Genomic DNA, 24,004 nt, shown 5'->3' on the forward strand with positions numbered 1-24,004 from the left:
TATATAAATTCTTGCAGGACACAAAGGGCAGTTCCTCCAAAATCAGTCGGACTCAAAACCCCTGAATCTTTCTACAGGCATCCATTCTACGCAGAAGAAAGAATCCATTCTCAGTAAGTTATTTACATTCCAATACAGCAGTTTTAATAGCATATTATCACAGTCTAATACCTACAGTCGCGCAACTTCAACACTTTTTTTGCCAACATTCGCGACACTAGCGCCCAAGCGGCAGGCAAGGCACTGGTAATATTGTTGATACAATCCGTTGCTTACGTGATTACGTGTAATCTCGTAAGCAACGATACAATCACAGTCTACTATATACAGTCGCGAAGCTTGAGGTGTTTTTTTTGCAAATCTCGTGATAAATCGCTCCAAGCGGTTAGCAACTAGAAACAATTGACTGTGCATGGTCGACTTTGGACTGTGTCGTATTTCTATCGAGTGCTAGCTCGTTGCGTATTTCACATTGATGCTTGTGAAATGTTCGTTTTTGGTTGTAATGGAAATGTTAATGGCTAAAATATAATAATTGGAATAATAATAATATGGGACAAGGAGGAGACGTTTGTAGTGCTATAAATTGTAGCAACAGTAAGAGAAAGAGGCCAGAGTTTTCCGATTTCCGAAAGATTCAGAGAGGTTCCTGGGTTTCCACAAGATGCTGTGCAGAAACAAAACTCTTAATTTTAAAGTTCTTTGTGACTGTCAGAATACATTATATCTTTAAATTTCATAATGAAATGTTTCAGTCTAACCGAAAGGACATTAGATACCGGTTAAAGTTCTGTCACTTAGGCTGCTAAATTTCCAGAGAAATAAAGGTTAGGTCTACTTTTTTTTCAGATGATATATTTTTAATTGTAGCTATTAATTTGTTATTATTTTTTATGTGTTATTTTACTAAAGACGTAGAAAAATTAAGTTTGTTTTAATGAAATTTATTGATCACGTTTTATTTTCAATTCTGGTGGGATTATTATTGCTTAGGCCTACTTTTTTTTTTCAAAGAATATGTTTTTAATTATAGCTGTTAATTTTGTTGTTATTTTTATTTGTTGCTTTACTAGAGACGTAGAAAAAGTATGTTACAATAAAATTTATTGATCACGTTTTATTTCCAATTCTGGTGTGATTATTATTGCTTAACCTCATCCCACTTTGTTAACTACGTAAGCCTACAATACAAGTACCGGTACACGTAAGTTACTCCATTAATTCATATTTCCATTATTATTGTTGTAAAGAGAAATGCAAATTAATATTTATTGGTTTCATAGTTAATTGTCGCTATAATCTTGAATGAGTGAAGCTATTATAGTAAATTTCAGTTCGTTTTGCACAAACAAAAATTATGTTGCAGGTATCTTCGAGTTTATGGTGGAATTTAATATACTTCATTAAAATAATAAATTAACTTTATACATTTAATATTTCAATAATGGAAGGAAGGTGTTAATTTTTCCCAAAGAACACGACAACGAAAGTGTAACATATTTTGTCGTCTGCTAGGAGAGAGATCTGCGATGATGAGGCGATAGCAGCGATCCTAGTGGTGGGCAACTACCCATGTTTGCATTTTTACTACATATTGAGCTTCGCGAATGTATATAGTAGACTGTGATACTATCTCGTTCAGCCAGCACGTGCTTTAAGGGATGCGAGATGTTATAAACGTTTTAATCATGCGTCGGAATAAAGGCAGTATGTGCAATGACAAAAATTGCAGTAACAACAAGTTTAAATCTCCGAATCTGTCGTTCTTCAGATTCCCTAAAGACCAAGAGAAAATCATAAATCAGCCATAACCAATAATCCACGTTGTAGGTAGCCTACGTATTGTGTTCTGTAAAATATTTATTAGTTATCAGTTACCTATTTGTATGTCAAAGTGAATACCTGTTATAGTATATTATTTTTTTGCATAGATCATATGTGTAAATGTGTAACCATTCCGATTTTGGATAATGTATCTAGAGTTTTTAATGCAAGTAATTCCATAATTTTTGTATTCGTGTTTATTTATTTATATTTTTCAGAAGTTCAATGTTATATTGCATTCAAGTAGGGATCATGGTGTTAATTTTTCAAGAATTCATGGAGTACTGTAATCCTTTTGCGAAATATTCACTTCTTGAATAAATCCGGACTGTGTCGATAAAATTTCTGATGTGTTGGTGTAGATTCATGTGGCAGACGTATTAAGTTCTCAAGAAATAAAAGAGCCTTTTTAAATGTAATATAAAAAGCAATCTTTTGTGTAATAATTTGCATGACTGTTAACTGTTATTGGTGTTGATTTTACATTCCCAGTAATTATTTGAGCCGTTCAGAGCAGAAGTGGTTAAGTCAAAATTAGGTAATGAGGTTTAAAGTAAAAATTCTGTAAAATACAGCGCAAAGTAGCAATTAATATATCCTTCGTACTATTCACTGACTACTAATAGTTTAAATAAATTCAATATTAACTGCTACTTTGCGCTGTATTTTACAGAATGTTTACTTTAACCCTCATTACCCATTTTTGACTTACACCACTTCTGCTCTGAAAATAAAATTAGGCCTACATTTTCTGAGTTAATATTGAAGTTACAATTTTTCCAACAAAATTGTGTGTTCATTTATTTGTTCTCACCTACGTCATATTAACAGTAAGTGCATGTAAATTACGTATTATATAGGTAGGATAAGTTAAAATTAAGCGTATGTGTGAAAACTGGAAATGTAATGTAAAATGCGGTAAACTTGCCGTAAAAATTTACACCATAATATCAGCACTATTTGTGACTCAAAATAATAAAGGAAATGCCGGTTCTTAAGAAATGGAAAAATAATGAACTTCATAAATCAATGTCATGTTAAGGTTTAAATCCTCCCCTTTTTTATTTTTCAAGTTTACCTCAGCGGCCGAGTTTACCCCAATTTGCGGTATGGAAAATAGTTAATTTCTCAGGAAATAGGGAGAGGAGTTCACCACGCGATGTACCCTACGAGATATGGCCTACAATTTTGAAGCTACTAATTTTGACTCTTCTCACAGTAAATATAGAGTTCCACTGATTCATCAATATATTTAGGAATGAATTGAATTAACCGTACACGTACGAACAATTATATTATTTCAAAGCATGATACGTGATCAGGGCCAAGATTCAGTTGTAAGGAGCAGAAAGAATTATGTTTTTTCCCAGCTTCTGAAACTTGTAGATTAACTGCGTGTGAAATTCTTCTAGGATTCTAAAGTAAAATTAATAAGAACATATACACTTACTGTATAGCATAAAAATATAAAATAAATTACGCAAAACCCATTTTCTGATGTGTTATCATATGTAGTGTGCACACTGTTAACTTGCCTGCCGCTAGAGGGCTACTGTCGCGCCAGCTGTCAAATGTTGACATATTTTATACATATGAGTTGCGTGACTTGTGATATTATTATTATTATTATTATTATTATTATTCCTTGGTCACGGCTTACTTGATCAGATAGAAGACTGTTTAGCGTTATTGGAAATTGGAATGTTATATTTTAGATTCAGAACGGTAAAGATGTAAGGAATACTAAAAAAGTCAGGTTAATTTTCCATATTAACGTGTTATAGAGGTAAGTCTTTGCCCATAAATGTTATCAGTCTTTAACCGTATACTTTGAGAATAATATTATATTACATGATTTCAATGTTTACCGTTGCAATTAAAGTAGAAAACAAACATATTGTTTTACTTTTTTACGCCAGTCATTTTCCCCAACAATTCCAAAGAATTATTTGAAATGTTTTGTTGTTCACTTTTCATTCTTTTCCTAAACATATATTGGGTAAAGTTCTTTACAATTCTTTTTGTGTGTTGTATTCGATTGATTTCGTATGGACTCCTAAGGTTTTACCTAACCTATCACAGATTCATATATGCAACGTGTTTAAACGGAGTACGAACGGAACTACCTCAGCGCTAGTTTAACCGATTTTTAACGGGATATGTAAATCTGACGATTAATTATCCTTTCATTGTCCCACACGTGTGCTTATATAAAGCGAAACTGACGATTGGCTCAATCATAATGTTCGTTTAGATGAAAGTGTCTGTGAAGTATAATTTTTACGAAGAAAAATCTGTGCAATCAATATTACTGTTACCACAGTCTGTAGGCTATAGTTTTACTTATTCTGTGTCCGGTTACTTTATAACACGTCCTTTCCACGTGTTTTTGAGAAATTAACAATGAAGTGACCTTTTTTATTTTTGTCTGACATTAAAAGTTTTGTGTACGGATATTTGCAGCTCAAAGTGGCTAATTGTATAGCCTATATAGACACACATTAATGTATACCAAATTTTGTTTCCCAACTTTTCCCTTATTTTCGATATGTCTGCAAATTGACTATAGGTGGAAAACATTTTTGTATAATGGAATGTTAAATGTGGCTAGCAGCCTTGTCAGGCTAGCAACACTAAAACCCACCGATTTAACAACCAAATTCAGCACAATTACACACATGGCTTTGGAATGCATTCTCGTAAGGTACACTATAATACTGCACAGTACATAGATATGTTAATTAATGTATTGTACTTACATTTCTCTCTGTTTCTAACACTGGTTTAATGCCCCTCCGGTATTCACATTTTTATTATCGTTACATTACTTTTAGAAATTGACATATCTTCCATTGCATAAAAGTTCTTTATAAAGTGTTTAAACATATGTATGTATTACACATATATATTATTTAGGTAGCCTATGTAGGCCTATTTGTTTGTATTCAGTATTATTTGTTTAAATGTGGTGTATATTAAGCAATTTAATTTTAGGCAATCGAAAATATAATTGTTACGCAATTTTAATAGTTTAAAATCATTAATAAATTACAAAGAAATGAAAATCATATCAGAACAGGAAGAATGTAAAAAAGTTAACAACAGGAAAGCAAAGATGGGACTAGCGTGGTAGAGATTGGGAATTTGGAGTTTAAAAAATAGATGAGACGTAGGAAAATATATCTGTTCTTATGTAATCAAAAAGAAGACGCGTTACACGTTTTATTATCTTGCCCAGAAAATGAAAAAAAAAAATGATATTGAAGAGCCATTACTAAAACTATAGGCCTATGTAGAAATAGCGTTTAGGAAATTGTATAGAGCAGTACCTAAATGGAAGAAAATCAAGGGAACTTGGATTATATTTGTTTATAGTAAAGAAAAAAAATAAGAAGGAAAATGTGGTATAAACATATGTATATAAATGAGAAATAGTAATTAAAGAGTTCACTGTCAGTGTCTTATATCTTTGTTTCAGTGATGATGGAAGTGATCAAGAAGGAACCTGAGGTGGACCCGTTGACTATACAATCGAGTGATTGCACTGATACAGATGAGAAGAAGCCCATATCTGAGGTAAATTGAAAGTCTCTTATTAAGTAATTGCTATATGCGACGTGTATAACATTGTCGAATATGACATAAGATTACTTGAGTGTATCTGCCAGTTTATGGTTAGCAGACTTTTTTATATAGACTAAGAAATTTCTAATGTAAAGTCTATTATCGTACTTTTCCTCATGCCACGTGTTATGTGCTTCATTTTTACTCTTTTGTAATATTTTAAGAGGTGATGAAGGACTCTAGTTTGAACTGAGTTTTAAGATATCATTCAATCAAAATGCTTTTCATAAAGACTTAATTTGTTAATGGCTTCTGTATTCTATTGAATATAGTAAGTCAGGTCAAAGAACTGAATTGCACTATACGTGAGTAGCTGTTTGTATAGCTCTCAAATACATGTGGTAGGGCAGGTGTAGCTTTAAAGTCTAGCACCATCGTGACAAACATAGATGAGCTCCTGTGAAGCAGGTCTCCTTTTTACAATAAATTCTGTACGCAACATAGTTTAATTGTAAGTGCTAGTAATTAATTAAGATTAGCAGAGGTAATGTTTAATTTTCCAGATACGTTACCCTCTATTATTTTGCTGTTCAGGTTTGCGATTTACATGCAACAAAAATCCATGTTAATAAAAATGTAACCAATTATTTCCAAGTAATACAGAATAGTCCGGATCAGCATACTTCATACCCTAAGAATGAAACCTAACCATTTTTCCCCATTATTACATATGCTAGTGGATTGTTGTGATTTTCTAGCTTGCAGGTTGAATTTTCTTTTACCAACTTCGTTTCGAATTTCGATACTGACAAATACTACAAATGGTAGTGATTTTGTAACTGGTACGTTGGCAGCTGAGACAAATATCGACAATAATTATCGGTACTGGAGTTCCATGAAATTGAGATTGTAGTAGATTTCTGAGCCAGTTACTGGAAGCTAGTGAAATTTGAACATACTAATAATTAATTAATATCAGTGCTTTTATTAATATATAATAGTTATTTTATGTGTTGCGTTGTGGTTACAATTCAAGACTATAGTCAGGTAAGTTTTCGGAGTTAGTACTAATAATTTCATGTGGTCAAACAAAATACCTTTTTAAGTTAGGTCTCGTGAGTCAGTTGTTAGTCAAACCAATGAATTTCGTATTGCCAGACAAAATACTTGTCATGTTGATCCCTTTGTCGTATAGTTTGCCTACGAAAATATATGACAAATTATTGAATTATTTAGAATAACCTTCCAACATAGAGTACGGTAAGTAAAGGAGTAATTTATTACTTAGGATTGTGTAATATCTGGTAACAGTTTGCAACACTGACAAGACGGCAATATTTGCTGATTAGGAACTGTTCTTATGTGAACCTCACTATAGCAATAGTAAAGTACGTTGCACTGCTTGACAGTATATATTTAACCATTCTGCTTAATTACCGAAGAGAAATAAATCCATGACACAAACATAGTAGGCAGGGAGAGGGGAAGGAGAAGGGGAGGGAGATAGAGAGAAAGAAAGAGAGAAAGAGCGAGAGAGAGAGACGTTTCCTTGCATTTGAAATAAATTTTGCAAATAAAATATTGCTTTCTGTGTTTATTATGCTTATTTTGACTCATAACTTATGTTCTGTTGAATACACATGGTACTTTTCCGAAATCAGACTTTTAATTTGAAGGAACTTCAGTGACAATTCACTTATCTATAGCGAAGTATGAAGCTAAGGTGAGTGGAGTTCATGGGGTGCGCAGATTCTTCTTCATATGTTTAACAGACTCCATATACAACTGTACTTGCATTGTTTTATACTTCAAGACAGAGACGGTAAAATTTGAGCATGCCATTTATTACTTGTTTTTCCTTTAAGAATTGCTGAAATTTAAACTGCAATATTATTTTAAGTTTAAGAGTCAAAGAAAATCTATCTTACCACTTCTTTTCATCATTGACAAGGTGCAAGATCCTATATCATACAAGATAAAGCAGATAGCGTATTGTAGTGAAACAAATAATTTTCTTCTTGATTTAGAAATCTTAATAAAAACTCATAACTCTTTATGATTCCTGTTGATTAATTGATCTCTTTATTTATACTTGATTAATTTATTTGTCTTTATATACAGAAATGATCTTAATTCTACCAAAATTTATTAAATTTGTAACATAGCTGTAATCCATTGTAGGTACAGAATATCTTAAAGATGTTCCTCAAGATGGGTTTGTTGTACTTTTTTTTAGGTGATGTCAGTTTTGCGACTCAATCCATGCATAAGCTCGGAGATAGGAAGTTACTTTGACTAAATAGCATCATGGATAACATTCCAATACAAAAGTTGGGGCTGAGTTTGGTATATCAGAAAAAATTTATAATACAAAAAAATATTCTGTCCTGTCACCCATGTCAGCCTGAACATAATTTATTGATGAGTGTCATTTAGCTACTAAGTGAATTGTAATTTCTAAGATGTAATTATCTTTAATCTGGGATGATGTATCATTTCTCCTGAAACTGTTCCTGTTTTGAATTTCTTAATTTTATTAACATAATTTACCTTTATGCTACATTTATTAGCCTACATGCTAAGTTAGGAGTGTAATATATATGAGCCATCTGTCTCTGTGGTGAAGTCAAGGTGAAAATAGCTTATGCCTAGTGAGGCACGGTTCAGACCCTATTGAATTAGGCTATTATTCGAACATTTTAACCACCGATGAGTAAGAAATATATATTTTACAAGATGAGAAAGTTGAAAAGATGCTGACTGATTTTGATGAGTTACATTATTAATTGCGAATTAGATATAACAGGCAGAATGATGGTTTTAATATATTTCTTTGCACTTACCACATTAAAAAATGTGACGATCACACTTTTTATTGTACTTTAGATGTAGCTTTAAGCAAAAATAAATGTTCTAATCACATTCAAAACGGGATAATTATATTTCTCTTTCGTGTAGTGGAAATTTTAATAGAGTAATAGTAAATTGTGAATGTTTACAGTATAGAAATCGCTATTGCATTTTGTTCTTCGAATGCCAAATGTATAACAGTGTACAAATCTATTGCGCATGTAATATTATGAAGCCATGTGGGACTGTGGAGGAAGAGAGATTAATGGAATTCAAATCTTATGTATTGCTGCGAAACTTTTGAGAATGAAATATTGTTAATACTGGGATGTAGATGCAGGAGCTTCTATTAGCATCCATCATGTTTCCTTGTTCCTTCTGTGGACAGAAAGTAGTGATCGTAATATTACAAGCATTGGCTAGGGAGGTGTTGTATAATGCCATGATGCATTACAAATTACTCACGTTCGTCATATTTAACTGCAGTAATTAGGTTTTCAATATTTGTACTTGTACCTTCTTTCAATTTTTGTTTGTTTCACGACCCTTTGATGTATTTACATTTTGAAAATGTATGTACAGACGCAGTACAGTGTCTTACCCCCCTTTAATTACACTGGACAACAAATTTAAACTTTGGTTCTGTCCTTTAGATGAAACTATGTAATTTTAAATAAATGAGAGGAGCTGAATTCATTTCTGAAAACCAAAATTTTCTAACACATACCGTTTTTATGGTACATGCACTTCACTTATTTACATAAATTTGTCACATTAGCACATAAAGAAACCTTTGTTTGGCCAAAATTCACAAATTAAAATGTCTTTTTTCACCTTTTATATTTGTAGACAGCTTCTGCAGTCTTTTTGATGAGTGACCTGTATTATTCAGCCAGCATACTTGCACTTCACCTCCCACTGAAGCGCTTTTAGAAGGTAGATATTTCTTGATGACACCTCTCCCCGTGTTCATCGCTTACAGCACCAAGCTTTTTTTTTTTTTTTTTTTTAAGAAGTTCAGGTGGCTGTCAAGAAAGTTTACTTTGTGACATGTTGCATTCCAAAAGGCGAAAGTAGTGCAACATTTAACTAACATTAAATAATATTTTATTTTGGAGAAACAGTACGTGCTGGACAAAAACTAACTGCAAATTCCTTTTTACGATCACAAAATACAGCGAATACACATATTTTTATAAAAAGGACAAATTTCATTTTGTACAGTGTTATCAACTCTACTGCAGACACGCCATTCCGACATGTTTTTCATTTTAATATAAATATTAGTTGTTGTGTATCTTACGTAGTTGTTAATGTGTCCATGTAGGCAGAAAATACTGAAAAAATATTTTATTTTTTTTTTAATTTTCTCTTTCCATAGTTTAGATATTCAGTTATCATTTCCCCAAATTTTATGTTCCAATTCGAAGCCCTTGTGCCCCAAAAAAATTAAATACCATGGTGCTGTCATCTGCCACGCCCACCTTCTCTGCTGTCTCTCCTGTCATCTTTGGTTCTTGTGTTGTTTTACTGTTTTTCTTTCAGATATAGAAGGTCTGTTCTTGAAGTAACTGAACAGGCAAGAAGTCTAAACTCAGCAACCATTGTGTAGATGGCTATGGTTCATGGTTACGCGTGCGAGTTTCGTGTTTATTTGTGAATTACATGTTTTGCACTCAGTGAATGTAAAATTTTGGATTCCCGACTTATCTATAGGTAGATATAATAATGGGGAGGCCGAAAAAAGTGTTCAAAAAGTTCCAAAGTCTCATATTTTTAATACAGAACCTAAAAACTTACGAGAGGTTAGGTTTGTTCTATCACAGACACAACAAAGTGCTTCGAAGAGAAAGGTTGGTGTAGGCATAGATGTAAATAGTAGTGTTGATGAAATAAATAGTGGTTTTAGAATAATAGATTTATCATTACTCTGTGAGGCAGTAACTCATGCCTGTCAATGCTCATTTTGTGGAGGGAAAAATATAAAAATTGTAGATGATGGGGAAAAAGAGGGTGTTGTGTGTAACTTGCATTTTGTGTGTCAAGATTTTAATACAAACACAGCATTCAAGACATCTAAGGGCATAAATAGAAATTATGAGGCAAACATCAGACTGACTTATGGTCTTGGGTGTATTGGTGCTGGAAGAGAGGCTGGAAATTTATTATGTGGTATTATGAATATGCCACCCACTGAATCAAGATTCACTGCTGCAAACCTTAAATTGCACAATGTCTTACCAGCGAATAGGGATTATAAAGAATGGACACTCAGCTAATTTTCCTATGTTTTGTTTCTCTGTGCGCCAGCGTTTAGTTCCACTTTCAAGCGCTAGAGGTTAATGTAATCGAGTATAGGCTAAGATAATAATTGAGAATAGAGTTGAGACACAGGATTCAAATATCGCCTACCTTATTGCATAATCCAGTAACGCTTTGCTTCAAATAAATTCAAGTTAACAGCTTTTCCTTATTTCTCAGTGACGAACTAGTTGTAATAATATATATTTTTTTTAATATTTCAGATATAATAAATTATATTATAAAATGATATAATGCATTACAAAATTATGTATCAAATTCGTTTAATATTTGTATATAATATAATATAGGTATATGGTTTTACTTCTCATAAGAGTTTTGTTTTTCCATTTTCAGTGCTATCAAATCATTACATATTTTAATTGTTGTTGGGGTCAACATCCCAACTCTCATTATAAAGGAACTCCAGAGTGTAGACATTACAGTTAATGACGGATTTATTATTTTATGGATCCAATTTATTTTATTTGAGTACATAATGTACCTAGATGTATTAATTGTATGTGCTATATTTCCGCTGTGTCGACTGTTAGCTGGTGTGATGTCAGCGCCAACTCTAGTGAGAAAGCAGAATCTCACGCTTTAGCTGGTTTGAAGGTCATTGGAATCAGTCCGGCCACATCAAAGGTACCGATGCGAATTGCCATTCTTTATAATCCCTATTCGCTGGTCTTACAGGAAGTGTGTGAAGAGAGTATGAAAGAAGCAGCTCAACAAGCTATTTCTGATAATTCAAATGTTGAAGATTGTGTTGCTACAGATTTATCAGTTTCTTGTGACAACACATGGATGAGAAGGGGCCATACGAGTCTTCATGGTGTATTGAGTGTAATTTCTGTAGACACTGGAAAGGTATTAGATATACAGGTTATGTCCAAGCACTGCACAGTTTGTGCTTTACATAAACCTGATAGCAATAAAACCAAAGAAAAAGAGTGGTCCAATCAGCATTCTGAAAGCTGCAGTAGAAATTATTCTGGTTCAAGTGGAGGGATGGAGCCTGCTGGAATGAAGCTGATTTTCCATCGCTCACTACAAAAGCATGGAGTCAGGTATACAAAATACCTGGGTGATGGTGACTCCAGTGCTTTCAAAGCCCTATGGAGAGCAATGCATTATACAGAAATTGGAATGTATTGATCACATTCAGAAGCGAATGGGAGGAAGGTTGAGAAGGTTAGTAGAACAAAATAAGGGTAAAGTTCTAAAAGATGGAAAGCCAATTGGGGAAAAAATAGACTGACAAAAAAAAAGAATTAACAGTTTACAAAATTACTATGGTAATGCAATTAGGAGCAACCTCAATAAACTCCAGAGTATGCGACAAGCTGTGTGGGCCACATGGTTTCATTACTTGTCAACTGACAGCAAACCATAATATGGACTTTGTTCGGACACCTGGTGTAAGTACAAAATATTGCAAAAAACTGGGGAAAGGTATGTCCACAAGAACAGTCTTCCAGAAGAAGTAATACTGATAATTAAACCAATTTACCAAGCACTTTGTGATTCAGATTTGTTAAAAAAGTGTCTGCATGGCAAAACGCAGAATCCGAACGAGTGTTTCAATTCTCTCATATGGAAGAGATGTCCAAAAACAACATTTGTGTCAAATCTGGTTGTTAGGATAGCAACCTTTGATGCTGCTGCTGTATTCAATGATGGGAATATAGCAAGACTCCATGTCATTGAGAAGGATTTACGCCAGGAGTGTTCATGAGACAAATTTTGCAATGGGTCGATGAACAGCGAATAAAGTTTGCTGAAGTGAGGACAGAAAAACTTTCCCAACAGGCTAGGCAGAGGAGTAGAGGGAAGAAGAGGGCTGCAGAAGACCAGGACGAGGATGTTGACTACAGTTATGGAGGCTTTTAAGTAAGTTATGTTCAAAAATCACCAAACACCATCTTCTATCGTTTTCTCAGTTTTAAAATTTTCAATACATACGTACCTTTTTCTCAAAAACTATGAGAGATATTTTAATGAAATTTGGCACACACTGATGTTATTATTATGGATTTTTTGCTGCAGCAATTTTCTTGTATGATCATTTTTATAGCTTTTGTGCTGTGAAATGTGCATTATTTTTAAGTAAAAATTTTAGTTCACATTCAGAAATCATTTAAAATTCAATGGAAGCAAATATGTAAAAATTGTTGCAGTGAGATGTAGTACTACTTAACTAATATATGTGTGTGAATTTTCATTCATTTTCTTCAAGTGGATACTGAGGAAAATGCATCTAGATATCATAATGTATTGAAAAATAAAATGTAGTGTAACTTTCTTTATTATAACCTAAGATATTTGAAAAAAGAAATTACAGTAATGGAAGATAAAGTTATATAAACAACTGTACAAAATTTCATTCCTCTATGTAAAAAATTGCAGTCGTGAGAGGGCATTAATCATTTGAGGACATTTCTGCATACGTGTCACCTTAATGTCTTGTTCTTATATCACTGTCGGTTATTTTCATAGTACTTTATTTCACATGTGCCATATGCAGCAATCAATTTCTTTTTTTTTTTTTTGGCTCAGAGTGCAATATTTAGCACTAATCACATTCTTACAGTCATATGTATCATATGCATTTTGTCTTTCTCTTCTGCAGGAAAGAAGTTTATTGGATTTCCAAGTGGCTGGAATAAAGACAGAATGCGTGGACCACAGCTGTGATCTCACTTCAGAGAGTGAGGTTAAGGAAACTGCAGTGCCAACTCAATTTGTTTCGATAAAATGTGAAGCTGAGGTACGTGGGACACATTGTGCGATGGCTGTTTTTCTTTCAATATTAATCTTGTATTCTTTTCGTCGCAGACAGTTACATTCCCACTGTATCCGGAGGGATTTTAGCATAGCTATAACAGAGGCTCTATGTGAAATTGTTACATCCCGTCTTTCAGTACACCCTACATTTTAAATATGGTAATGTCACAGTCGACAGTTACAAAGCTCAATACGTAGGCAATTTGCATCCATTGACAGTTGAATTTGCTAGTAGCTACTATCGCCTTATCACAGACCCCTTTCCGAGTAGACGACAATAGTACATTATGCAACGAGCCTATAATGGTAGTAATTAAGACGCGAGTATGTTCGTTTATAAAACGAGCGCAAGCGAGTTTTATAATTTCCATACGAGCGTCTTAATTACCATTATAGCCAGGTTTCATACAACTTTTTATGCTCGACCATATTTCTAACTTGAAATTATTCATAAGTATTCATGTTATGGTTATCTAAGTGCAGTTATTTGTCTATGAGCGGAAGTGACCTTCTAAATTGTGAGATGTGCGCAGACGCGAAAGTATTGATTTTTTCCGAGGGACGAATGTCATTGACCTTGATATAATCTAGAGAATAAACATGAACATTAATATTGATATAACCTGGAAATTGATTTAGAATTGAAAAACGAGATGACAAATTGAATTTATTTGAATATTATTTACAATTAACGCTAATTGTTATAATAACAGAACATGGCCACCGGCGTGGCTCAGTCGGTTAAGGCGCTTGCCTACCGGTCTGAAGTTGCGTTCGGGCGCGGGTTCGATCCCCGCTTGGGCTGATTACCTGGTTGGGTTTTTTCCGAGGTTTTCCCCAACCGTAATGTGAATGCAAGGTAATCTATGGCGAATCCTCGGCCTCATCTCGCCAAATATCATCTCGCTATCACCAATCGACGCTAAATAACCTAGTAGTTGATACAGCGTCGTTAAATAACCAACTAAAATAAAAATAACAGAACATAACCTTCTGCGACAGTATTGGATTTCCAGCCTCCGTGACAGTATTGGATTTCCAGCCTCCATGACGTTTCGCTAATTGTCTTTCGATTGCATATCCGAGAATAATCGATACTTGCTGTTTTATAATGGTACAATGGTGATTTTCATTGGCTGAACAACTGAAGTATAATGAATAGGTGTACTTTAGTGAGGTGCATTAAAGGGCTACTACCAGATGTTATACCCTTTTTCCGGCAAGGTCTCCAATTATATTCTTTTCTGTCCGTCCATTCAAAATTTTTCCAACAGCAATACAGTCTACCTGAGACTTTTGCAGAATTTTGAATGTCAGTGTCGAAATACCATTTTAATATTGTGTTGCTATTAGATTTTAACTGGTATTATAGTAGTTTTATCCAAATTAGCTTGAGTCCATTATTCGTGAACCATTTATTAGGTCTGTCATTTTGTCTTCAACGCTGATATTACCTCTGCTGTTGCGAGCGTCGTTAAATAAACCATAATTTGTTTAATATAATGAAGGATAATGATGAATTTGTACATTCAATAAAATATGTATAGACAGGGTTTACTCTATCGTAGGATACATTATCACAAAATTTGAAATAGGAATTGAGGAAATCTACAAAAAAAGGTATTACGTCGTGGCATGACCCAGAGTGCTGTACAAGTCAAGCTAGCCACTCTATGGACTCTTTCTAGCTCATTTATTACAACATAAGAGACGCCATTATTCATGCCATAGGGCGGTCACTTTGGGACATCAACAGAGATGGTCGCACTGATAGTGTACGATACCTTCCACAAGTGTGGCAGATTGTAATCATTGGAGACGATTACATTGAAGAAGTATAAGTAGTGTGTCCTCTAATAACAAAGCCATTTAAAAAGTATAACACTGTAGCCATTACTTTTTATCTAACTCTCGTACATAAACTTCGTGTTTATTTATACATCAGAAATCGTAGTCACTTCTCTGTTATTTTTATTATTTGCAGGAAGTGTCACTTGGCGTGTCTGTAGTAAAAGAGGAGACTATGCTGGAAGTAACGACAATGGAATCTGAAGTCTTGACTGAGAGGTGAGGAAGGTGTGTGTATTGATTTCGTGCTTGTTTCACTGGTTCAATTAAACGACTATGTAAAGCATATATGGTATGTACAGGGACATCATTTTATTTTTACTTCAATTTTTATTGTACCTGAGTTTTGAATGTACTTCACTCCCACCCCTTCTACTAATGAAGCTCAACCATTCTCCACACAGATCCAAGACCGGATATACAGTCATAGTAAATAGTACGTTCCAAAAATATGTTCGCGTTTTCCAGTGACGAAAAAGCTTTCAATATTGAATCATTTTCGCACAGGTACTGTCGTCCATTTGCCTACGTCGTATCCCGGTTTCCTCCACCAGCTTTTATTTGCCAGCTAGTGGCTGGGCTGTCTTAGCTCTTTTCTGAGAACATTAATTTCTGTTAGGAATTGGACGTCTACGTAATATTATACAACTGTTTAAAATAACTTAAATAAAAGGGCCTCGTTAAGTAATTAACTGTCACGTGATTTCCCCCCCTTTCTACGACCCTACGACATAACCACTTGGACGGACAGTAGATAGTATGTCTGAGTAATTTTATCTTTTCGGATCGGGCAGAAGTGAAGATTGAATTTACAGTGCGTAAGGTAATCTTTTACAGAGTAGGTACAGAATTATTTCAACATGATTTACTAGGGCGAAACCGGTAATTGGGATTAGGTACAATAGTCTATAGTGCGATAATATGCACATTAGAACTGAAGCCTGTATCGAAATCAACGGCCACCATAAATATCCATATTATGATTATTTTTCAATTTAACTTCATTCTCTATATTGTACGCTAATGTCCTGTAGACAGTATAATATACATTGCATAATGAATACGTCCGAATGGACAGCTCAGTTCGTGAGTAAAAACGCTTATTGTTAATACAGTACTGTATTTAGATTAAACAAAAACCTAATGAAAGTTATCAAAATCAAAATCGCAATATTTCCTAGTTTACGTAAATGGATGAACTGCTTTTCTTCCCTCCTATACCTAGTAAAGTGATTTGTTTGTACATTACGCCAGTATCATCGAACTCCTGTCGTGGAAGGGGTTAGCAAATGGCGTTGATCCAAAGGTATAGCCAGGTTAATATTAATAATGTTAGTAAAAATAAAATGATGTCCCTGTATTATCTCACAACACATAGCAAGATAACAGTGAGGTCTCCTGTAATTGCGAAGGATGGCCACTCAGATGGCTGTGGTAGCGTTAGTAATGCTATAGTGTCCAATAATCTAAATATTGAAAATTTACGATTAAAATTTGCTTTCATTTTTTTATAGGTTTAACCCTTCTTAATTAAGTATATTGAGTATCGTACAGTCAGTAAGCGCAAATTTTTGCAATTGACAACGTCAAATATTACTTATAAAATAAATAACAGGGACATAAAAAACAATAAAATTGTATCAAAAACACTCAACAACATTAACATTGAAACACTTGTTAATATCATAGAAGGGTTTGTTAATTAACCAACCAGAGACAAGTCAGTTGAAAGACTTCCTTTACAAATTGAAAACATGTGGGAAATTTATTTATAATTTTTAAAGACATAATAAAATAATTATTCATTGTTTTGGTTAGTGTACACTTAGGTATATCAAAAAGGTCACGGTTTCTGTTATTGTGTAGGTGAACATCATTACTATGTGTCAACATTTGAGCCGTTCAGAGCAAAAGTGGTGCAAGTCAAAATTGGGTAATGAGGTTTAAAATAAAAATTCTGTAAAATATAGCGCAAAGTAGCAATTAATATGTCCTTCTTGCTATCCACTGACTACTAATAGTTTAAATAAATTTAATATTAACTGCTACTTTGCGCTGTATTTTACAAAATGTTTACTTTAACACTCATTACCCATTTTTGACTTACACCACTTCTGCTCTGAAAGGCTCATTTGTGAATTATCTTTGACAAAATTTAGCACTTGATAAATATACAGTGATGTTAGTCATTATTTTTCATTCACAAATAACGGTCTGCAGTGTGTCTTCATTGATGAATTTGTTATAATTCTAACAGCTTTTTTTTGGGGGGTGGGGAACATAAGAGTCTTATTAATGTGACTATTATTACACCATGAAAGTAATCCGTAAAAGAGTATACTATGAAAATAAGAAAAATAGACAACTCTAATGTAATTCTTCAGAACATATATTTTAAATTTCGCAGAAGAAATATTACTCTTGACAATTTTTTACAAACAAAATCAACATGGTCTGCCCAGGTAAGTGAGGTGTCCACAGTAATACCAAGAAGTTTGAAGTTATTGTTTACCATGACTGCACTATTAAACAACAGAGATACAATTTTAATTTCATTTAAAAGAACTTTATTGGAACTAAACCATTAATTCATTTAGATAGCGGAAGAATTAACATATATTATAATACTGTCTACTTAAAGATTAATAGTTTAGTCCTTCATAATTATTTGTTATGGTTACCATTGGTTATTAATGAAGAAAAATTCGCTCTGGTGCCAGGGATCGAACTCATGTCTCCAGTTCCACGCACTGAGCACTCTAACCACTGAGCTATATCAAGGCTTAATCCACAGCACCGGATCGAATCGTTCTCCTTTGGTATTTTCCCTTGGTGGCCTTACTCCATGTTCAAGATAACATATTGACACATTATTAGGCCTATATTAAGTCACATTATACAGTTATCGCACAAGTAGTGCACTCATTTGAGTGACGTGGTGGCCGGGACTCCACGATATATATGCACTGTTCGGCGAATTATCTACTTAAAGATCACTGTTGACTTAATAGATGTGTCAATATATATGTCGAACATGGAGTAAGGCCATTAAGGAAACATACCAAAAGAGGAAGATTGGAAGCGGTGCTGTGGATTGAGCCTCGGGGTAGCTCAATGGTTAGAGCACCCAGTGCGTAGAACTTGCATCCCGCGTTCGATTCCAGGTGCCAGAGCGAATTTTTCTCCATAATAAACCATTTATAATACAAATTTAGATTTGGTATAGAGCACGCAGAAAGGTATTTGCATTCGTGTTATTCATATTTTATTTCTTAATATGATCTGATTTAATATAGTTGGTATGTAATGTTAGTGGATGATGGTGAATAGGAATTATTGCTCTGGTTTTCTTGCAGAATTCTTACATATCAGTTTATAATTCTGGAGTTTTCTACGTTGTACCATTTCTTGCTGTTTTTATTATTTTTGCTCTCTTGATTGTCGCAGTTTTCACTAATGGGATTTTCTTGATTTCAGCATTTTGTACAATAATAGGATTCAACCATCGGAGGAAATTCACACAAGTCCAAAAAATTGTGTCTCCTTAGAGAACTCTTGTTCCGAAACTTCTCTTGAATCAGAGATGTACGACCGCTTGCATAGAAGAAAGAGATATTTGCAGTCACAGTACCGCACCTACACCGACAATTGGCCATTCAAATGCGATGTCTGTGGGAAATGGTTCACAAAATCGAGCACTCTGACAAGACATATACGAAAGCACATTGGCAAAACGTCATTCCAATGATTGCTCTGGAAAGGCGCCTCAGAATCGAGCCATCTGAAAACAATTGCGCGCATGGACACTGGCGAAAAACCATCGAAATGCAATCGCTGTGGTGAAAGTATCTCAGGATTCGACACTGACAGCAGGGCCGCCGAGAAGGGGGGGCGAAGGGGGTGAGTGCATATGGGCCCATGAGCAGTAAGGGCCCGTCAGATTAAGTGAGTGTGATTACTTTTTATTATTATGAATAATTATCCGTAGATACATACGGGTACTATAAAATTTTGTAGTCGATCTGGTTGGCAAGTTGGTATAGCGCTGGCCTTCTATGCCCAAGGTTGCGGGTTCGATCCCGGGCCAGGTCGATGGCATTTAAGTGTGCTTAAATGCGACAGGCTCATGTCAGTAGATTTACTGGCATGTAAAAGAACTCCTGCGGGACAAAATTCCGGCACATCCGGCGACGCTGATATAACCTCTGCAGTTGCGAGCGTCGTTAAATAAAACATAACATTTTAACATATAAAATTTTGTAAGAATATTTGTTACATAAATTTGGCATATTAACTCAACAATAGTAGAATTAATACAAATTACCACTTCATATGTAGAGCAGCTGGCTACGGACTGGAAGGTCTGGGGTTCGATCCCAGGTGGTGACAGGATTTTTTCTCGTTGCCAAACTTTCAGAACGGCCCCGAGGTTCACTCAGCCTCCTATAAAATTGAGTACCGGGTCTTTCCCGGGGGTAAAAGGCGGTCAGAGTGTGGTGCCGACCACACCACCTCATTCTAGTGCCGAGGTCATGGAAAGCATGGGGCTCTACCTCCATGCCCCCCAAGTGCCTTCATGGCATGTTACGGGGATACCTTTACCTTTTACCTTTTACCACTTCATATGTAAATATTTGACTTTTATATAATAGAATATAAGTTTCCCGCATTAACGTTCACCGACACGACACTCGAGGGCCTCGGCATTTGCCTGAAATATATTCCCGTCGCTTGTACCGAACACGTTCAATTATTTATTGGCTTGTCCTTTTTAACTAACAAACCCCTCCCCCCCCCCCATTGGCCCACCACAAAATGCTAGTGGACTCTCCCAAACCGAAGTCTCAGGATCACGTTTCCTTTTCAGTACATTGTATGTTTCGTGTCGAAACTTTCGTCTTTTTGTTGTCGTTTGTCTAGTAAATTCTGTTCATTAGTGTTACCGGTTATAGTTTAACTGCACAATGGACAAGTACAGGCATAAGTCGGGAGCTGAGAAGCGCAAAAGAGAGACAGAAAAAAATTAGAAGATATTAATATGGGAGCGAGACTGCTTGAAAAATATTATGAAGGCATTAACAAAGAGCTCAGTAATGAGCCGAACTATTTAAAATCAATTCATATCTCTAATTTAGGGCCAACCCCACTGAACCTATGAATCTCCTAAATAGTCTGAGGGAATTAAAACTGTACAGTTTATTTCCAAATATTTACATAGCCATTAGAATATTCTATACAATTCCTGTGACAGTTGCTGATGCTGAAAGATTGTTCAGCAAAATGAAGGAAATAAAAAATGTATTCAGATAAACAATGTGTCAAGAACAACAGAGTAACCTTGGCCTCCTTAGTCTGGAGAGCGATCTTGCTAGGTCTTTAAATTTTGATGATATAATTGATGAATTTTGCATCAATGAAGTCAAGAAGAGTTGTTTGTTCATGTTGGACTGCTAGTTATAAATTATAGATGTTCAGGAATAATGTTTTATGAATATAATATATTGTGCTAATGTGAAGTTTTGCTAAAAGTTTTCAGTGTAATAAAAGTGTATATTTTTAGGTTCGTATCTGTGTATGGGGTTATCTTTTATTTATTTTGCAAATATTTATTATGGTTAGAATAACTGGTAACTTGTAATTGTTACTTTTTCAAGGGGGTCTGAGTACAGTTATATAGGGGCCCATAAATTCTGTCAGTGGCCCTGACTGACAAATGTGTACCTTTGCACACCAACCAAAAGCCATTCAGCTGCAATACCTGTGGGAAATGTTTTTTTTTTAGATTCGGGACACAATTATGAAAAGACACGCACATATACAGTGGCGAGAAACCTGCGATTCCTGTGGGAAAAGTTTCTCGCACGACATTTACGCACACACACCAGCAAAAAGCCGGTAAAATTGTAATTCAGCGAATGCTAAGCTCCGCCCACGACCCCTTTCCACTTTCCCCTACAAGCTCCCAACACACTCTAGGGGGAAAGAGTGGAAATAGGGGTTTAGGGTGGTGGTGACATCTAGCGGAGGAAAGTGGAACAAAAAAGAATGACTGCGGCATCTAGGAAGCAAAACAGGAACTTCGTCCTGCCACCCTCTGTCCCTCTCTTTCCAGCTTCTCCTTCTCTGTTCTTTGCTTCATGTCTCTCTCTCTCTCTTTTTTTTTTTTTTTTTTTCTTATGACTTCGCAGTGAGTAGGATTCGATCCGGGTATGTTTCTAATGAAACGCTCGCACGCTTTTTGGTCACGCTTTAGACCTCTCGGCTACCGTGGCTAGTTGATGGTAGAAGGGAAAATTAATCTATTTATGTTCAAGGGAACTGCCGTAACGTATTGCAGAAATATGATTGGTGCAAGGATTCATAGCGGGAGACAATGATGGAATGGCGCAGGGGACAATGACCGAATAGCGTGGGTAGAAAGTGGCGGGTTTGTGAATGTCGCTTGGTAGGGGTTGACTGCGGGGGTGGCGTAAGTGTTAACGCGCGCTGGTAGAGCTTCATTGTGTCCGTGTCCAGCCTCGTGTACAGACGGAACCACGTGTCATGATGAGCCGTACCAAAGACGTGTACTTCTTCCTCAAATTGTGCAGGGAGAATTTGAAGGCGGATACTATAAGGTACTGTGAGGAGCATGGATTATAGCAGACGAGGCTCTGGTGACTATTGTGTTACTTCGAGGACAGTGCAAAGTTAACAGGTGAGTGTTTTATGAAAAACCCACATTACATGTGGCTGTTGTCTAATGCGCCCTAATTTGTGCCCATTTGGTTGTGATGTGTTGTTGTCTAATGCGTAATTTGATTGTATTGTGTATTACTACGTGTTAGTTCCAGGAAAAAAAAAACGTATTGTGTTGTAAAATATGAAATACGTGCGAGGCGGTACGCAGTGATCCACCGAAGCGGGACAGGTAGTAGCTGAGAGGAGAGAGAGCAGGCGAGGTGCCGAGCGGCGAGGGTGGGGATAACTTCCCCTACTGGCGTTCGCTGTTTCACGATTTATCCGAAAAGTCAATCAAATACATGAGGCTCGCGACTGTCTGACTGCCCATGCTCGGAATGCACGTACTTCGTTAATGAAAACTTAAATTAACCAAACCTAATCTTTATATATGGAATATGTGTAACCAGAGCGTCAAGGAAACTTCAATTGATCTGGAATGTACATGCGAAAATAAATCCAGGTAAGGATCACACTGGCACTGCATGAGAGGTCCGCGCATGCGCCACAGTCAAAGTGTTCCTGTCGCGAGCCCCTCCTATTCAACTGCGATATTTGTGGGGGAAAGCTATTCTGTGTTCGTTATAGTCTCACAATCCCTTTAATGCACATATGGGCCAAAAGCACATGGGAAAAGTTTCTCACAGTCCGGAAATCTCGGAGTTCATGTATGTACACACGTGGGTGAAAATTATTTCAATTCGATTCGGTAAATATTTCTCAGAATCTGTCTCCCACAGAAACCTACCCACTCTCACACGCAGAAAGCCATGCAAATGTCATCCATGAGGAATATATATACATATATCAGTCATTCCATGAAAAGTGGGAATTGTAGTTAAGAATGTAGGATTTAGAAAGTAGTATTATTTCATACTACAAATAGTTTAAAACCTATTAAATTATAAGGTTCCACCTTGACTTCCTCAATTTTATAGATATAGAATGAGTTTTAGGCATCTTTCTTGTAGGTACTTTTCATGTACCAGCCAGCCTGTGGCATTCAATCTGATCAGCAGATATCACCCATTTTTGTTTAAAAGCATGGCATAAAGATTCTAGTTTCTTGAACTGATTGTTACATTTTGTGAAGTGTGTTTGTGTCAGTGAAGTTTTATAGTTTATAGTGGTATTTGAACAGTGAAATGTATTTGAAGTGTTAGTGAAATCGGGACAGTGTCAGTGAAATGTGTCGTAGTTCCAGTGCAGTGAGTGAGTTGACAACAAAATGAGTGTAGTGCTGAGAGGTACCTGTGCATGTATGAACATATCATACTCGTGGGTTTTTAGTTCGAATTTAGGGTTAAGATACAAATTAGATTTACTTTTATTATTATACTACTTACTTACTTATTGGCTTTTAAGGAGCCCAGAGGTTCATTGCCGCCCTCACATAAGCCCGCCATTGATCCCTATCCTGAGCAAGATTAATCCAGTCTCTACCATCATATCCTACCTCCCTCAAATCCATTTATTATTATTATTATTATTAGTATTATTTATTATTATTAATAGTAGTAGTAATTTATTATTAATTGTGATTATTGAGTGTAATTAGTTACCACTGTCACCGGATATTTACCCATTTGCGATGTGATCAAATACATACATACAAATCCTCTGATTGAGTTTCTGGCTGATATGTACATCTATTATCAGGCAGTACATCTTACTTGACGATATGTATCACAGGAAGAACAATTATTATTATTGTTTGAATGCATCTGAAGTCTGACTAGTGTAATATGCAGCTAGTCGGTGTATGAAATGGAGGCAGGAAAGGAACTGGCCATTCTACCCCATTATCTCCTCGCCTAGTTGCCTCATAAGTGGTGCCATGTTGGTTTCACTTCTGAAGTTCAGACCTCTCTTCGGACAGTTGACTAAACAACAACCAGGAGAAAAACATAGGCTACAGTAATGACAAATGGACGTTAAATTAATTTTAAAAAATAATAAAAATAAATACGCTCAAACATTCATGTATAATATTAAAATTCAATCTTCTACAGTCAGTTGTACTTTATTGTAACCTGTTGTATTCGACATCAACTTTAACGAGGCTGTGAAAAAAATAACACGAAATTATAGCATTGTTGATCAGTCG

General features: G+C 35.4%; 1 protein-coding gene across 2 annotated transcripts; it reads left to right on the forward strand.

Moving 5' to 3' along the window:
* Positions 1-3,474: 3,474 nt before the first annotated feature.
* LOC138691674 (zinc finger protein 121-like) lies at positions 3,475-21,175 on the forward strand. Of its 2 annotated transcripts, XM_069813886.1 has the most exons (5): positions 3,475-3,610; positions 5,303-5,400; positions 13,175-13,312; positions 15,314-15,396; positions 18,655-21,167. In XM_069813886.1, the coding sequence occupies exons 2-5, from the start codon at positions 5,305-5,307 to the stop codon at positions 18,923-18,925; spliced, it is 588 nt and encodes a 195-aa protein (XP_069669987.1). In that variant the 5' UTR covers positions 3,475-3,610; positions 5,303-5,304; the 3' UTR covers positions 18,926-21,167. The 2 variants fall into 2 exon arrangements, with proteins under 2 accessions (XP_069669987.1, XP_069669986.1); XM_069813885.1 differs by lacking the exons at positions 3,475-3,610; positions 5,303-5,400 and adding an exon at positions 9,782-10,091 and having other exon boundaries at positions 18,655-21,175.
* Positions 21,176-24,004: the final 2,829 nt, after the last annotated feature.

This window comes from Periplaneta americana, chromosome 16 (genome assembly GCF_040183065.1).
Source record: "Periplaneta americana isolate PAMFEO1 chromosome 16, P.americana_PAMFEO1_priV1, whole genome shotgun sequence".
In the NCBI taxonomy this organism is placed as follows: Eukaryota; Metazoa; Arthropoda; class Insecta; order Blattodea; family Blattidae; genus Periplaneta; species Periplaneta americana.